Raw genomic sequence first — 13,467 nt, 5'->3', positions numbered from 1 at the left:
AACCTCATCTTCAGCACCATTCCCAACATCAACTGAGAAAATGACAGATTTCAATGTTTTGTAGTCAAAAAGATGCACCAAACGATGGCACAAGTTTTTTTTTTACAGATAATGACATTGGAAAGTCCTGGACAAGATATTTCAACAGGAGATTCTGTGTCTGAGAAACCAGGCCCAAATGATACAATGTCAACAGGAGATTCTGTGTCTGAGAAACCAGGCCCAAATGATACAATGTCAACAGGAGATTCTGTGTCTGAGAAACCAGGCCCAAATTATACAATGTCAACAGGAGATTCTGTGTCTGGGAAACCAGGCCCAAATTATACAACAGGAGATTCTGTCCCCGAACAGAGAGGATCTATAGTCTGATTGGACACAATGTGATACAGCTGGCGACAGGACCTGCTGGTGGTGTGTGTGTGTGTGTATATGATGATGATGATGATGATGATGGTGTGTGTGTATATGATGATGATGGTGGTGGTGGTGGTGGTGTGTGTGTATATGATGATGATGTTGGTGGTGGTGGTGGTGGGTGTGTGTGTTACCTGCAATGATCAGTCTAGGGTGGAACAGCCGGGCGTTCTCCTCCAGTCGGTCGTAGTTGATGAGACCAGTGTCTGGATCCACCTGATGCAACACAGATTAACGTCACTAGGATCCACTTGATACAACACAGATTAACGTCACTAGGATCCACCTGATACAACACAGATTAACGTCACTAGTCGTAGTGGATGAGACCAGTGTCTGGATCCACCTGATACAACACAGATTAACGTCACTAGGATCCACCTGATACAACACAGATTAACGTCACTAGGATCCACCTGATACAACACAGATTAACGTCACTAGTCGTAGTGGATGAGGCCAGTGTCTGGATCCACCTGATACAACACAGATTAACGTCACTAGGATCCACCTGATACAACACAGATTAACGTCACTAGGATCCACTTGATACAACACAGATTAACGTCACTAGGATCCACCTGATACAACACAGATTAACGTCACTAGGATCCACTTGATACAACACAGATTAACGTCACTAGGATCCACCTGATACAACACAGATTAACGTCACTAGGATCCACCTGATACAACACAGATTAACGTCACTAGGATCCACTTGATACAACACAGATTAACGTCACTAGTCGTAGTGGATGAGACCAGTGTCTGGATCCACCTGATACAACACAGATTAACGTCACTAGGATCCACCTGATACAACACAGATTAACGTCACTAGGATCCACCTGATACAACACAGATTAACGTCACTAGGATCCACCTGATACAACACAGATTAACGTCACTAGGATCCACTTGATACAACACAGATTAACGTCACTAGTCGTAGTGGATGAGACCAGTGTCTGGATCCACCTGATACAACACAGATTAACGTCACTAGGATCCACCTGATACAACACAGATTAACGTCACTAGGATCCACCTGATACAACACAGATTAACGTCACTAGGATCCACTTGATACAACACAGATTAACGTCACTAGTCGTAGTGGATGAGACCAGTGTCTGGATCCACCTGATACAACACAGATTAACGTCACTAGGATCCACTTGATACAACACAGATTAACGTCACTAGGATCCACTTGATACAACACAGATTAACGTCACTAGTCGTAGTGGATGAGACCAGTGTCTGGATCCACCTGATACAACACAGATTAACGTCACTAGGATCCACCTGATACAACACAGATTAACGTCACTAGGATCCACTTGATACAACACAGATTAACGTCACTAGTCGTAGTGGATGAGACCAGTGTCTGGATCCACCTGATACAACACAGATTAACGTCACTAGGATCCACCTGATACAACACAGATTAAGGAACGTCACTTCGTTAATCTGGGGGAACTCTTTCAGCACTTTATAGAGTCCATGACTTTATACACCTGTCAGCAACAGACGTGGCTGAAACATAATCCACTCATTTGAAAAGGGTTCCACATACATCTGTCTACAATGTTTTTGTTTTTTGTCAGCTAGAAAGAAAATGGCCCCCAATTCAGAAATGGAGAAAGAGGAGAGAAAGCGCTAGAAATGTCTAGACAGCTCTAGAAAGCTTTAGAAAGCTCTAGAAAGCTACCGTTATCTGCTGCCTCTTCAACAAGAAGCCACATTGATCCTACGATCCAGAAATACACTTCCCTCCCCTCCCACATCCCCCCCCCCCCCACCCCCACGGACCAAAAAAATCACCCCTCCAAAAAAAGCATGGCCCCTGCTTCTCCGGAATGCCACCCGATCCCCGTGGCCGAAGCATCGCATTTCTGTTTAGGCAGCACTCGGGCTGTATAGAAAACAACCCCCGAGAGCCACAGAACGACCGAATTAGCACCACGCACAGCCACCACAAACACCTTTAGGCAGCACTCTGGCAGGCTGTATAGAAAACAACCCCCCGAGAGCCACAGAACGACCGAATTAGCACCACGCACAGCCACCACAAACACCTTTAGGCAGCACTCGGGCAGGCTGTATAGAAAACAACCCCCGAGAGCAACAGAACGACCGAATTAGCACCACGCACAGCCACCACAAACACTTTTAGGCAGCACTCGGGCAGGCTGTATAGAAAACAACCCCCGAGAGCAACAGAACGACCGAATTAGCACCAACACCTTTAGGCAGCAATCTGGCAGGCTGTATAGAAAACAACCCCCGAGAGCAACAGAACGACCGAATTAGCACCACCATAAACACCTTTAGGCAGCAATCTGGCAGGCTGTATAGAAAACAACCCCCCGAGAGCCACAGAACGACCTAATTAGCACCACCATAAACACCTTTAGGCAGCAATCTGGCAGGCTGTATAGAAAACAACCCCCGAGAGCCACAGAACGACCGAATTAGCACCACCACAAACACCTTTAGGCAGCACTCGGGCTGTATAGAAAACAACCCCCGAGAGCAACAGAACGACCGAATTAGCACCACGCACAGCCACCATAAACATCTTTAGGCAGCACTCGGGCAGGCTGTATAGAAAACAACCCCCCGAGAGCAACAGAACGACCAAATTAGCACCACGCACAGCCACCATAAACACCTTTAGGCAGCACTCGGGCAGGCTATATAGAAAACAACCCCCGAGAGCAACAGAACGACCGAATTAGCACCACCATAAACACCTTTAGACAGCAATCTGGCAGGCTGTATAGAAAACAACCCCCCGAGAGCCACAGAAAGACCGAATTAGCACCACCATAAACACCTTTAGGCAGTACTCGGGCAGGCTGTATAGAAAACAACCCCCGAGAGCCACAGAACGACCGAATTAGCACTACCATAAACACCTTTAGGCAGCAATCTGGCAGGCTGTATAGAAAACAACCCCCCGAGAGCCACAGAACAACCGAATTAGCACCACCATAAACACCTTTAGGCAGCACTCGGGCTGTATAGAAAACAACCCCCGAGAGCAACAGAACGACCGAATTAGCACCGCCATAAACACCTTTAGGCAGCAATCTGGCAGGCTGTATAGAAAACAACCCCCGAGAGCCACAGAACAACCGAATTAGCACCACCATAAACACCTTTAGGCAGCACTCGTGCTGTATAGAAAACAACCCCCGAGAGCAACAGAACGACCGAATTAGCACCACGCACAGCCACCACAAACACCTTTAGGCAGCACTCGGGCTGTATAGAAAACAACCCCCGAGAGCAACAGAACGATCGAATTAGCACCGCCATAAACACCTTTAGGCAGCAATCTGGCAGGCTGTATAGAAAACAACCCCCGAGAGCCACAGAACAACCGAATTAGCACCACCATAAACACCTTTAGGCAGCACTCGGGCTGTATAGAAAACAACCCCCGAGAGCAACAGAACGACCACCACGCACAGCCACCATAAACACCTTGAAAACGGCTCTTTCCCATAGGCTGGTACTATCTACGACATCATCAGCAGTTAAATACCAACATCGTAGACGTGTTTACAGCTGGTTGGCTTTGATCACGTGATCTCTGAAATTCAAACAGATTTGGAGAAAAAAAAAATCAAGCCCAACTTTTAGAATAACTTTATAAGAATTGATTTAAGAATTTGTAAATTTGGGAATGTTTTCTTGGGGTTACTATTATATGTGTTTCTGGCATTAAGAAATCAATTCCTTTAAAGGAATACTCCGGGACTCAAAGGAGGAATACTCCGGGACTCAAAGGAGGAATAATCCGGGACTCAAAGGAGGAATAATCCGGGACTCAAAGGAGGAATACTCCGGGGAACTCAAAGGAGGAATACTCCGGGGAACTCAAAGGAGGAATACTCCGGGACTCAAAGGAGGAATACTCCGGGGAACTCAAAGGAGGAATACTCCGGGGAACTCAAAGGAGGAATATTCCGGGGAACTCAAAGGAGGAATATTCCGGGGAACTCAAAGGAGGAATATTCCGGGACTCAAAGGAGGAATACTCCGGACTCAAAGGAGGAATACTCCGGGACTCAAAGGAGGAACACTCCGGGAACTTTAAGGAACACTACGGGAACTTTAAGGAACACTCCGGGAACTTTAAGGAACACTCCGGGAACTTTAAGGAACACTCCGGGAACTTTAAGGAACACTCCGGGAACTTTAAGGAACACTCCGGGAACTTTAAGGAACACTTCGGGAACTTTAAGGAACACTCTAGGAATTTTAAGGAACACCCTAGGAACTTTAAGGAATACTCCGGGAACTTTAAGGAACACTCCGGACTCAAAGGAGGAATACTCCGGGACTCAAAGGAGGAATACTCCGGGACTCAAAGGAGGAATACTCCGGACTCAAAGGAGGAATACTCCGGGACTCAAAGGAGGAACACTCCGGGAACTTTAAGGAACACTACGGGAACTTTAAGGAACACTCCGGGAACTTTAAGGAACACTCCGGGAACTTTAAGGAACACTCTGGGAACTTTAAGGAATACTCCGGGAACTTTAAGGAACACTCCGGACTCAAAGGAGGAACACTCCGGGAACTTTAAGTCCTTAGTGATTTGAACACTAAGGAAGCTCTCGACCGGAAACCTGATTTACCAATAAAATGAGACCCGATCCAGACTGACTGCAGACGATCTTAGATCTTTGGTCTACAGTATGGAAAGCCTTTGATAGGTCAATAAAGAGGGCTGCACAGTACCTCCGTCCTATCCAGCCCTTTACCACATAATTAAAATCAGCCAATCAGGTGTTGAGGATGGGTAAAGGTCAGTGAGACAACTCCGTCTGGTCAAGGCCTTTGCACAGCAACATTGTTGCAACATAAAGACAACACTGACACAACCAACTAACCATGTCAAGGCCCATCTCTGGTGTGATGACAGAACGATGCGTCAGACAGTTGTGTTCTCCCCGTGGTTACCTTGGCTGGACAGGCAGGCAGAAGGACGTTGATCTCAAATAAACTGTGTGGTGTGTGTCTCTGCTCCTCTCCTCTCTCTCTGCATCTCTCTCTATGCTCCGGCTCCTCTCTCTATGCCTCTCTCTCTATGCTCCTCTCTCTATGCCCCGGCTCCTCTCTCTGTGCCCCGGCTCCTCTCTTTGTGCCCCGGCTCCTCTCTTTGTGCCCCGGCTCCTCTCTTTGTGCCCCGGCTCCTCTCTCTATGCCCCGGCTCCTCTCTCTATGCCCCGGCTCCTCTCTCTATGCCCTGGCTCCTCTCTCTATGCCCTGGCTCCTCTCTATACGAGTCTGCTCCTCTCTCTATGCTCCTCGCTCTATGCCCCGGCTCCTCTCTCTATGCTCCTCTCTCTATGCTCCTCGCTCTATGCCCCGGCTACTCTCTCTATGCTCCGGCTCCTCTCTCTATGCCCCGGCTCCTCTCTCTATGCCCCGGCTACTCTCTCTATGCTCCTCTCTCTGTGCCCCGGCTCCTCTCTCTATGCCCCGGCTCCTCTCTCTATGCCCCGGCTACTCTCTCTATGCTCCTCTCTCTATGCTCCGGCTACTCTCTCTATAGCCCGGCTCCTCTCTCTATGCCCCGGCTCCTCTCTCTATGCTCCTCTCTCTATGCCCCGACTCCTCTCTCTATGCCCCGGCTCCTCTCTCTATGCCCCGGCTCCTCTCTCTATGCCCCGGCTCCTCTCTCTATGCCCCGGCTCCTCTCTCTATGCCCCGGCTCCTCTCTCTGTGCCCCGGCTCCTCGCTCTATGCCCCGGCACGTCTCTCCATGCTCCTCTCTCTATGCCCCTCTCTCTATGCCCCGGCACCTCTCTCTATGCCCCGGCTCATCTCTCTATGCCCCGGCTCCTCTCTCCATGCTCCTCTCTCTATGCCCTGGCTCCTCTCTCCATGCTAATCTCTCCATGCTCCTCTCTCCATGCTCCGGCTCCTCTCTCTATAGCCCGGCTCCCCTCTCTATAGCCTGGCTCCTCTCTCTATAGCCCGGCTCCTCTCTCTATAGCCCGGCTCCCCTCTCTATCGCCCGGCTCCCCTCTCTATAGCCCGGCTCCTCTCTCTATAGCCCGGCTCCCCTCTCTATAGCCCGGCTCCCCTCTCTATCGCCCGGCTCCTCTCTCTATAGCCCCTCTCTCTATGCCCAGGCTCCTCTATACGCCCCGGCTCCTCTCTCTATGCCCAGGCTCCTCTCTCTATGTCCCGGCTCCTCTCTCTATGCAAATCTCTCTATGCACCGGCTCCTCTCTCTATGCTCCTCTCTCTATGCCCCGTCTCCTCTTTCTACGCCCAGGCTCCTCTCTCTATGCCCTGGCTCCTCTCTCTATGCCCTGGCTCATCTCTCTATGCCCTGGCTCCTCTCTCTATGCCCTGGCTCCTCTCTATATGCTCCTCTCTCTATGCCCCGGCTCCTCTCTCCATGCTCCTCTCTCTATGCTCTGGCTCCACTCTCTGTGCCCAGGCTCCTCTCTCTATGTTCCGGCTCCTCTCTCTATGCTCCGGCTCCTCTCTCTATGCTCCGGCTTCTCTCTCTATGCTCCGGCTTCTCTCTCTATGCCCCGGCTCCTCTCTCTATAGCCCGGCTCCTCCCTCGATAGCCCGGCTCCACCCTCTATAGCCCGGCTCCCCCCTCTATACGCCCCGGCTCATCTCTCTATGCCCAGGCTCCTCTCTCTATGCCCCGGCTCCTCTCTCTATGCTCCTCTCTCTATGCCCCGGCTCCTCTCTCTATGCTCCTCTCTCTATGCCCCGGCTCCTCTCTCTATGCCCAGGCTCCTCTCTCTATGAGTCGGCTCCTCTCCCTATGCCCTGGCTCCTCTCTCTAGGCTCCTCTCTCTATGCTCCGGCTCCTCTCTCTATGCCCCGGCTCCTCTCTCTATGCCCCGGCTCCTCTCTCTGTGCCCCGGCTACTCTCTCTATGAGTCTGCTCCTCTCTCTATGCCCGGCTCCTCTCTCCATGCTCCTCTCTCTATGCTCTGGCTCCACTCTCTGTGTCCCGGCTCCTCTCTCTATGTTCCAGCTCCTCTCTCTATGCTCTGGCTCCTCTCTCTATGCTCAGGCTCCTCTCTCTATGCTCCGGCTTCTCTCTCTATGCTCCGGCTTCTCTCTCTATGCCCCGGCACCTCTCTCTATAGCCCGGCTCCTCCCTCGATAGCCCGGCTCCACCCTCTATAGCCCGGCTCCCCCCTCTATACGCCCCGGCTCCTCTCTCTATGCCCCGGCTCCTCTCTCTATGCTTCTCTCTCTATGCCCCGGCTCCTCTCTCTATGCTCCTCTCTCTATGCTCCTCTCTCTATGCCCCGGCTCCTCTCTCTATGAGTCTGCTCCTCCCTCTATAGCCCGACTCCTCTCTCTATGCTCCTCTCTCTATGCTCCTCTCTCTATGCCCCGGCTCCTCTCTCTATGCCCAGGCTCCTCTCTCTATGAGTCTGCTCCTCTCTCTATGCCCCGGCTCCTCTCTCTATGCCCCGGCTCCTCTCTCTGTGCCCCGGCTACTCTCTCTATGAGTCTAATCCTCTCTCTATGCCCCGGCTCCTCTCTCCATGCTCCTCTCTCTATGCTCTGGCTCCACTCTCTGTGCCCAGGCTCCTCTCTCTATGAGTCTGCTCCTCTCTCTACGCCCAGGCTCCTCTCTATGCCCCGGCTCCTCTCTCCATGCTCCTCTCTCTATGCCCCGGCTCCTCTCTCTATGCTCCTCTCTCTATGCCCCGGCTCCTCTCTCTATGCCCAGGCTCCTCTCTCTATGAGTTGGCTCCTCTCCCTATGCCCTGGCTCCTCTCTCTAGGCTCCTCTCTCTATGCCCCGGCTCCTCTCTCTGTGCCCCGGCTACTCTCTCTATTAGTCTGCTCCTCTCTCTATGCCCCAGCTCCTCTCTCCATGCTCCTCTCTCTATGCTCTGGCTCCACTCTCTGTGCCCCGGCTCCTCTCTCTATGCTCCGGCTCCTCTCTCTATGCTCCGGCTCCTCTCTCTATGCTCCGCCTCCTCTCTATGCTCCGCCTCCTCTCTCTATGCTCCGCCTCCTCTCTCTATAGCCCGGCTCCTCCCTCTATAGCCCGGCTCCTCCCTCTATAGCCCGGCTCCTCCCTCTATAGCCCGGCTCCTCCCTCTATAGCCTGGCTCCTCCCTCTATAACCCGGCTCCTCTCTCTATGCTCCTCTCTCTATGCCCCGGCTCCTCTCTCTATGCTCCGGCTCCTCTCTCTATGCCCCGGCTCCTCTCTCTATGCCCCGGCTCCTCTCTCTATGCCCCAGCTCCTCTCTCTATGCCCCGGCTACTCTCTATACGAGTCTGCTCCTCTCTCTATGCTCCTCTCTCTATGCTCCGGCTACTCTCTCTATGCTCCTCTCTCTATGTTCCTCCCTCTATAGCCCGGCTCCTCCCTCTATGCTCCTCTCTCTATGCCCCGGCTCCTCTCTCTATGCCCCGGCTCCTCTCTCTATGCTCCTCTCTCTATGCCCCAGCTCCTCTCTCTATGCTCCTCTCTCTATGCCCCGGCTCCTCTCTCTACGCCCAGGCTCCTCTCTCTACGCCCAGGCTCCTCTCTCTACGCCCCGGCTCCTCTCTCTATGAGTCTGCTCCTCTCTCTATGACCCGGCTCCTCTCTCTATGCCCCGGCTCCTCTCTCTGTGCCCCGGCTACTCTCTCTATGAGTCTGCTCCTCTCTCTATGCTCCTCGCTCTATGCCCCGGCTACTCTCTCTATGCTCCGGCTCCTCTCTCTATGCCCCGGCTCCTCTCTCTATGCTCCGGCTACTCTCTCTATGCCCCGGCTCCTCTCTCTATGCTCCGGCTCCTCCCTCTATAGCCCGGCTCCTCCCTCTATAGCCCGGCTCCTCCCTCTATAGCCCGGCTCCTCCCTCTATAGCCCGGCTCCTCTCTCTATGCCCCGGCTCCTCTCTCTATGCCCCGGCTCCTCTCTATACGAGTCAGCTTTTCTCTCTATGCTCCTCTCTCTATGCCCCTCTCTCTATGCTCCGGCTCCTCTCTCTATGCCTCTCTCTATGCCCCGGCTCCTCTCTCTGTGCCCCGTCTACTCTCTCTATGAGTCTGCTCCTCTCTTTATGCTCCTCTCTCTATGCTCTGGCTCCACTCTCTGTGCCCCGGCTCCTCTCTCTGTGCCCCACTCCTCTCTCTGTGCCCCGGCTCCTCTCTCTGTGCTCCGGCTCCTCTCTCTGTGCTCCGGCTCCTCTCTCTGTGCTCCGGCTCCTCTCTCTGTGCTCCGGCTCCTCTCTCTGTGCTCCGGCTCCTCTCTCTATGCTCCGGCTCCTCTCTCTATGCTCCGGATCCTCTCTCTATGCTCCGGCTCGTCTCTCTATGCCCCGGCTCCTCTCTCTATAGCCCGGCTCCTCCCTCTATAGCCCGGCTCCTCCCTCTATAGCCCGGCTCCTCCCTCTATAGCCCGGCTCATAGCCCGGCTCCTCCCTCTATAGCCCGGCTCCTCTCTCTATGCCCCGGCTCCTCTCTATACGAGTCTGATCCTCTCTCTATGCTCCTCGCTCTATGCCCCGGCTCCTCTCTCTATGCTCCTCTCTCTATGCTCCTCGCTCTATGCCCCGGCTACTCTCTCTATGCTCCGGCTCCTCTCTCTGTGCCCCGGCTCCTCTCTCTGTGCTCCGGCTACACTCTCTGTGCCCCGGCTCCTCTCTCTATGCCCCGGCAACTCTCTCTATGCCCCGGCTCCTCTCTCTATAACCCGGCTCATCTCTCTATGCCCCGGCTCCTCTCTCTATGCCCTGGCTCCTCTCTCTATGCTCCGGCTCATCTCTCTATGCCCCGGCTCCTCTCTCTATGCCCCGGCTCCTCTCTCTATGCCCCGGCAACTCTCTATACGAGTCTGCTCCTCTCTCTATGCTCCTCTCTCTATGCCCCGGCTCCTCTCTCTATGCTCCTCTCTCTATGCCCCGGCTCCTCTCTCTATGCTCCTCTCTCTATGCTCCTCTCTCTATAACCCGGCTCCTCTCTATACGAGTCTGCTCCTCTCTCTATGCTCCTCTCTCTATGCTCAGGCTACTCTCTCTATGCTCCTCGCTCTATGCCCCGGCTCCTCTCTCTATAGCCCGGCTCCTCTCTCTATAGCCCGGCTCCTCTCTCTGTGCCCCGGCTCCTCTCTCTGTGCCCCGGCTCCTCTCTCTGTGCCCCGGCTCCTCTCTCTGTGCCCCGGCTCCTCTCTCTGTGCCCCGGCTCCTCTCTCTATGAGTCTGCTCCTCTCTCTATGCTCCTCGCTCTATGCCCCGGCTACTCTCTCTATGCCCCGGCTCCTCTCTCTGTGCCCCGGCTCCTCTCTCTATGCTCCGGCTCCTCTCTCTATGCTCCGGCTCCTCTCTCTATGCTCCGGCTCCTCTCTCTATGCTCCGGCTCCTCTCTCTATAGCCCGGCTCCTCTCTCTATAGCCCGGCTCCTCCCTCTATAGCCCGGCTCCTCCCTCTATAGCCCGGCTCCTCCCTCTCTATGCTCCGGCTCCTCTCTCTATGCTCCGGCTCCTCTCTCTATGCCCCGGCTCCTCTCTCTATAGCCCGGCTCCTCCCTCTATAGCCCGGCTCCTCCCTCTATAGCCCGGCTCCTCCCTCTATAGCCCGGCTCCTCCCTCTCTATGCTCCGGCTCCTCTCTCTATAGCCCGGCTCCTCCCTCTATAGCCCGGCTCCTCCCTCTATAGCCCGGCTCCTCCCTCTATAGCCCGGCTCCTCCCTCTCTATGCTCCGGCTCCTCTCTCTATGCTCCGGCTCCTCTCTCTATGCTCCGGCTCCTCTCTCTATAGCCCGGCTCCTCTCTCCATGCTCCTCTCTCCATGCTCCGGCTCCCCTCTCTATAGCCCGGCTCCCCTCTCTATAGCCCGGCTCCTCTCTCTATAGCCCGGCTCCTCTCTCTATGGCCCTCTCTCTATGCCCAGGCTCCTCTCTCTATGCCCCGGCTCCTCTCTCTATAGCCCGGCTCCTCCCTCTATAGCCCGGCTCCTCCCTCTATAGCCCGGCTCCTCCCTCTATAGCCCGGCTCCTCCCTCTATAGCCTGGCTCCTCCCTCTATAGCCCGGCTCCTCCCTCTATAACCCGGCTCCTCTCTCTATGCTCCTCTCTCTATGACCCGGCTCCTCTCTCTAGGCCCCGGCTCCTCTCTCTATGCCCCGGTTCCTCTCTCTATGCCCCGGCTCCTCTCTCTATGCCCCGGCTCCTCTCTCTATGCCCCGGCTCCTCTCTCTATGCCCCGGCTACTCTCTATACGAGTCTGCTCCTCTCTCTATGCTCCTCTCTCTGTGCCCCGGCTCCTCTCTCTGTGCCCCGGCTCCTCTCTCTATGCCCCGGCTCCTCTCTATACGAGTCAGCTTTTCTCTCTATGCTCCTCTCTCTATGCCCCTCTCTCTATGCTCCGGCTCCTCTCTCTATGCCTCTCTCTCTATGCTCCTCTCTCTGTGCCCCGGCTCCTCTCTCTGTGCCCCGTCTACTCTCTCTATGAGTCTGCTCCTCTCTTTATGCTCCTCTCTCTATGCTCTGGCTCCACTCTCTGTGCCCCGGCTCCTGTCTCTGTGCCCCGGCTCCTCTCTCTGTGCCCCGGCTCCTCTCTCTGTGCCCCGGCTCCTCTCTCTGTGCTCCGGCTCCTCTCTCTGTGCTCCGGCTCCTCTCTCTGTGCTCCGGCTCCTCTCTCTGTGCTCCGGCTCCTCTCTCTATGCTCCGGCTCCTCTCTCTATGCTCCGGATCCTCTCTCTATGCTCCGGCTCGTCTCTCTATGCCCCGGCTCCTCTCTCTATAGCCCGGCTCCTCCCTCTATAGCCCGGCTCCTCCCTCTATAGCCCGGCTCCTCTCTCTATGCCCCGGCTCCTCTCTATACGAGTCTGATCCTCTCTCTATGCTCCTCGCTCTATGCCCCGGCTCCTCTCTCTATGCTCCTCTCTCTATGCTCCTCGCTCTATGCCCCGGCTACTCTCTCTATGCTCCGGCTCCTCTCTCTGTGCCCCGGCTCCTCTCTCTGTGCTCCGGCTACACTCTCTGTGCCCCGGCTCCTCTCTCTATGCCCCGGCACCTCTCTCTATGCCCCGGCTCCTCTCTCTATGCCATGGGCTCCTCTCTCTATAACCCGGCTCATCTCTCTATGCCCCGGCTCCTCTCTCTATGCCCTGGCTCCTCTCTCTATGCTCCGGCTCCTCTCTCTATGCCCCGGCTCCTCTCTCTATGCCCCGGCTCCTCTCTCTATGCCCCGGCTCCTCTCTCTATGCCCCGGCTACTCTCTATACGAGTCTGCTCCTCTCTCTATGCACCTCTCTCTATGCCCCGGCTCCTCTCTCTATGCTCCTCTCTCTATGCCCCGGCTCCTCTCTCTATGCTCCTCTCTCTATAACCCGGCTCCTCTCTATACGAGTCTGCTCCTCTCTCTATGCTCCTCTCTCTATGCTCAGGCTACTCTCTCTATGCTCCTCGCTCTATGCCCCGGCTCCTCTCTCTATAGCCCGGGTCCTCTCTCTATAGCCTGGCTCCTCTCTCTATATCAAGGCTCCTCTCTCTGTGCCCCGGCTCCTCTCTCTGTGCCCCGGCTCCTCTCTCTGTGCCCCGGCTCCTCTCTCTATGAGTCTGCTCCTCTCTCTATGCTCCTCGCTCTATGCCCCGGCTACTCTCTCTATGCCCCGGCTCCTCTCTCTGTGCCCCGGCTCCTCTCTCTATGCTCCGGCTCCTCTCTCTATGCTCCGGCTCCTCTTTCTATGCTCCGGCTCCTCTCTCTATGCTCCGGCTCCTCTCTCTATGCTCCGGCTCCTCTCTCTATGCCCCGGCTCCTCTCTCTATAGCCCGGCTCCTCCCTCTATAGCCCGGCTCCTCCCTCTATAGCCCGGCTCCTCCCTCTATAGCCCGGCTCCTCCCTCTCTATGCTCCGGCTCCTCTCTCTATGCTCCGGCTCCTCTCTCTATGCTCCGGCTCCTCTCTCTATAGCCCGGCTCCTCTCTCTATAGCCCGGCTCCTCCCTCTATAGCCCGGCTCCTCCCTCTATAGCCCGGCTCCTCCCTCTATAGCCCGGCTCCTCCCTCTCTATGCTCCAGCTCCTCTCTCTATAGC

General features: G+C 54.9%; 1 protein-coding gene across 2 annotated transcripts in view; it reads right to left on the bottom strand.

The window, feature by feature from the left end:
* LOC139365271 (serine hydroxymethyltransferase, cytosolic-like) overlaps positions 1-13,467 on the bottom strand; it is an 82,664-nt gene that overhangs the window by 12,644 nt on the left and 56,553 nt on the right. For both annotated transcript variants that reach the window (XM_071102781.1, XM_071102782.1), the window contains one exon: positions 552-633. In XM_071102781.1, the coding sequence (XP_070958882.1) occupies positions 552-633 (82 nt within the window). The remainder of the gene's footprint in view (positions 1-551; positions 634-13,467) is intronic.

The sequence above is a fragment of the Oncorhynchus clarkii genome, chromosome 13 (assembly GCF_045791955.1).
Source record: "Oncorhynchus clarkii lewisi isolate Uvic-CL-2024 chromosome 13, UVic_Ocla_1.0, whole genome shotgun sequence".
Classification (NCBI taxonomy): Eukaryota; Metazoa; Chordata; class Actinopteri; order Salmoniformes; family Salmonidae; genus Oncorhynchus; species Oncorhynchus clarkii.
This window is presented reverse-complemented; position numbering and strand designations above follow the sequence as displayed.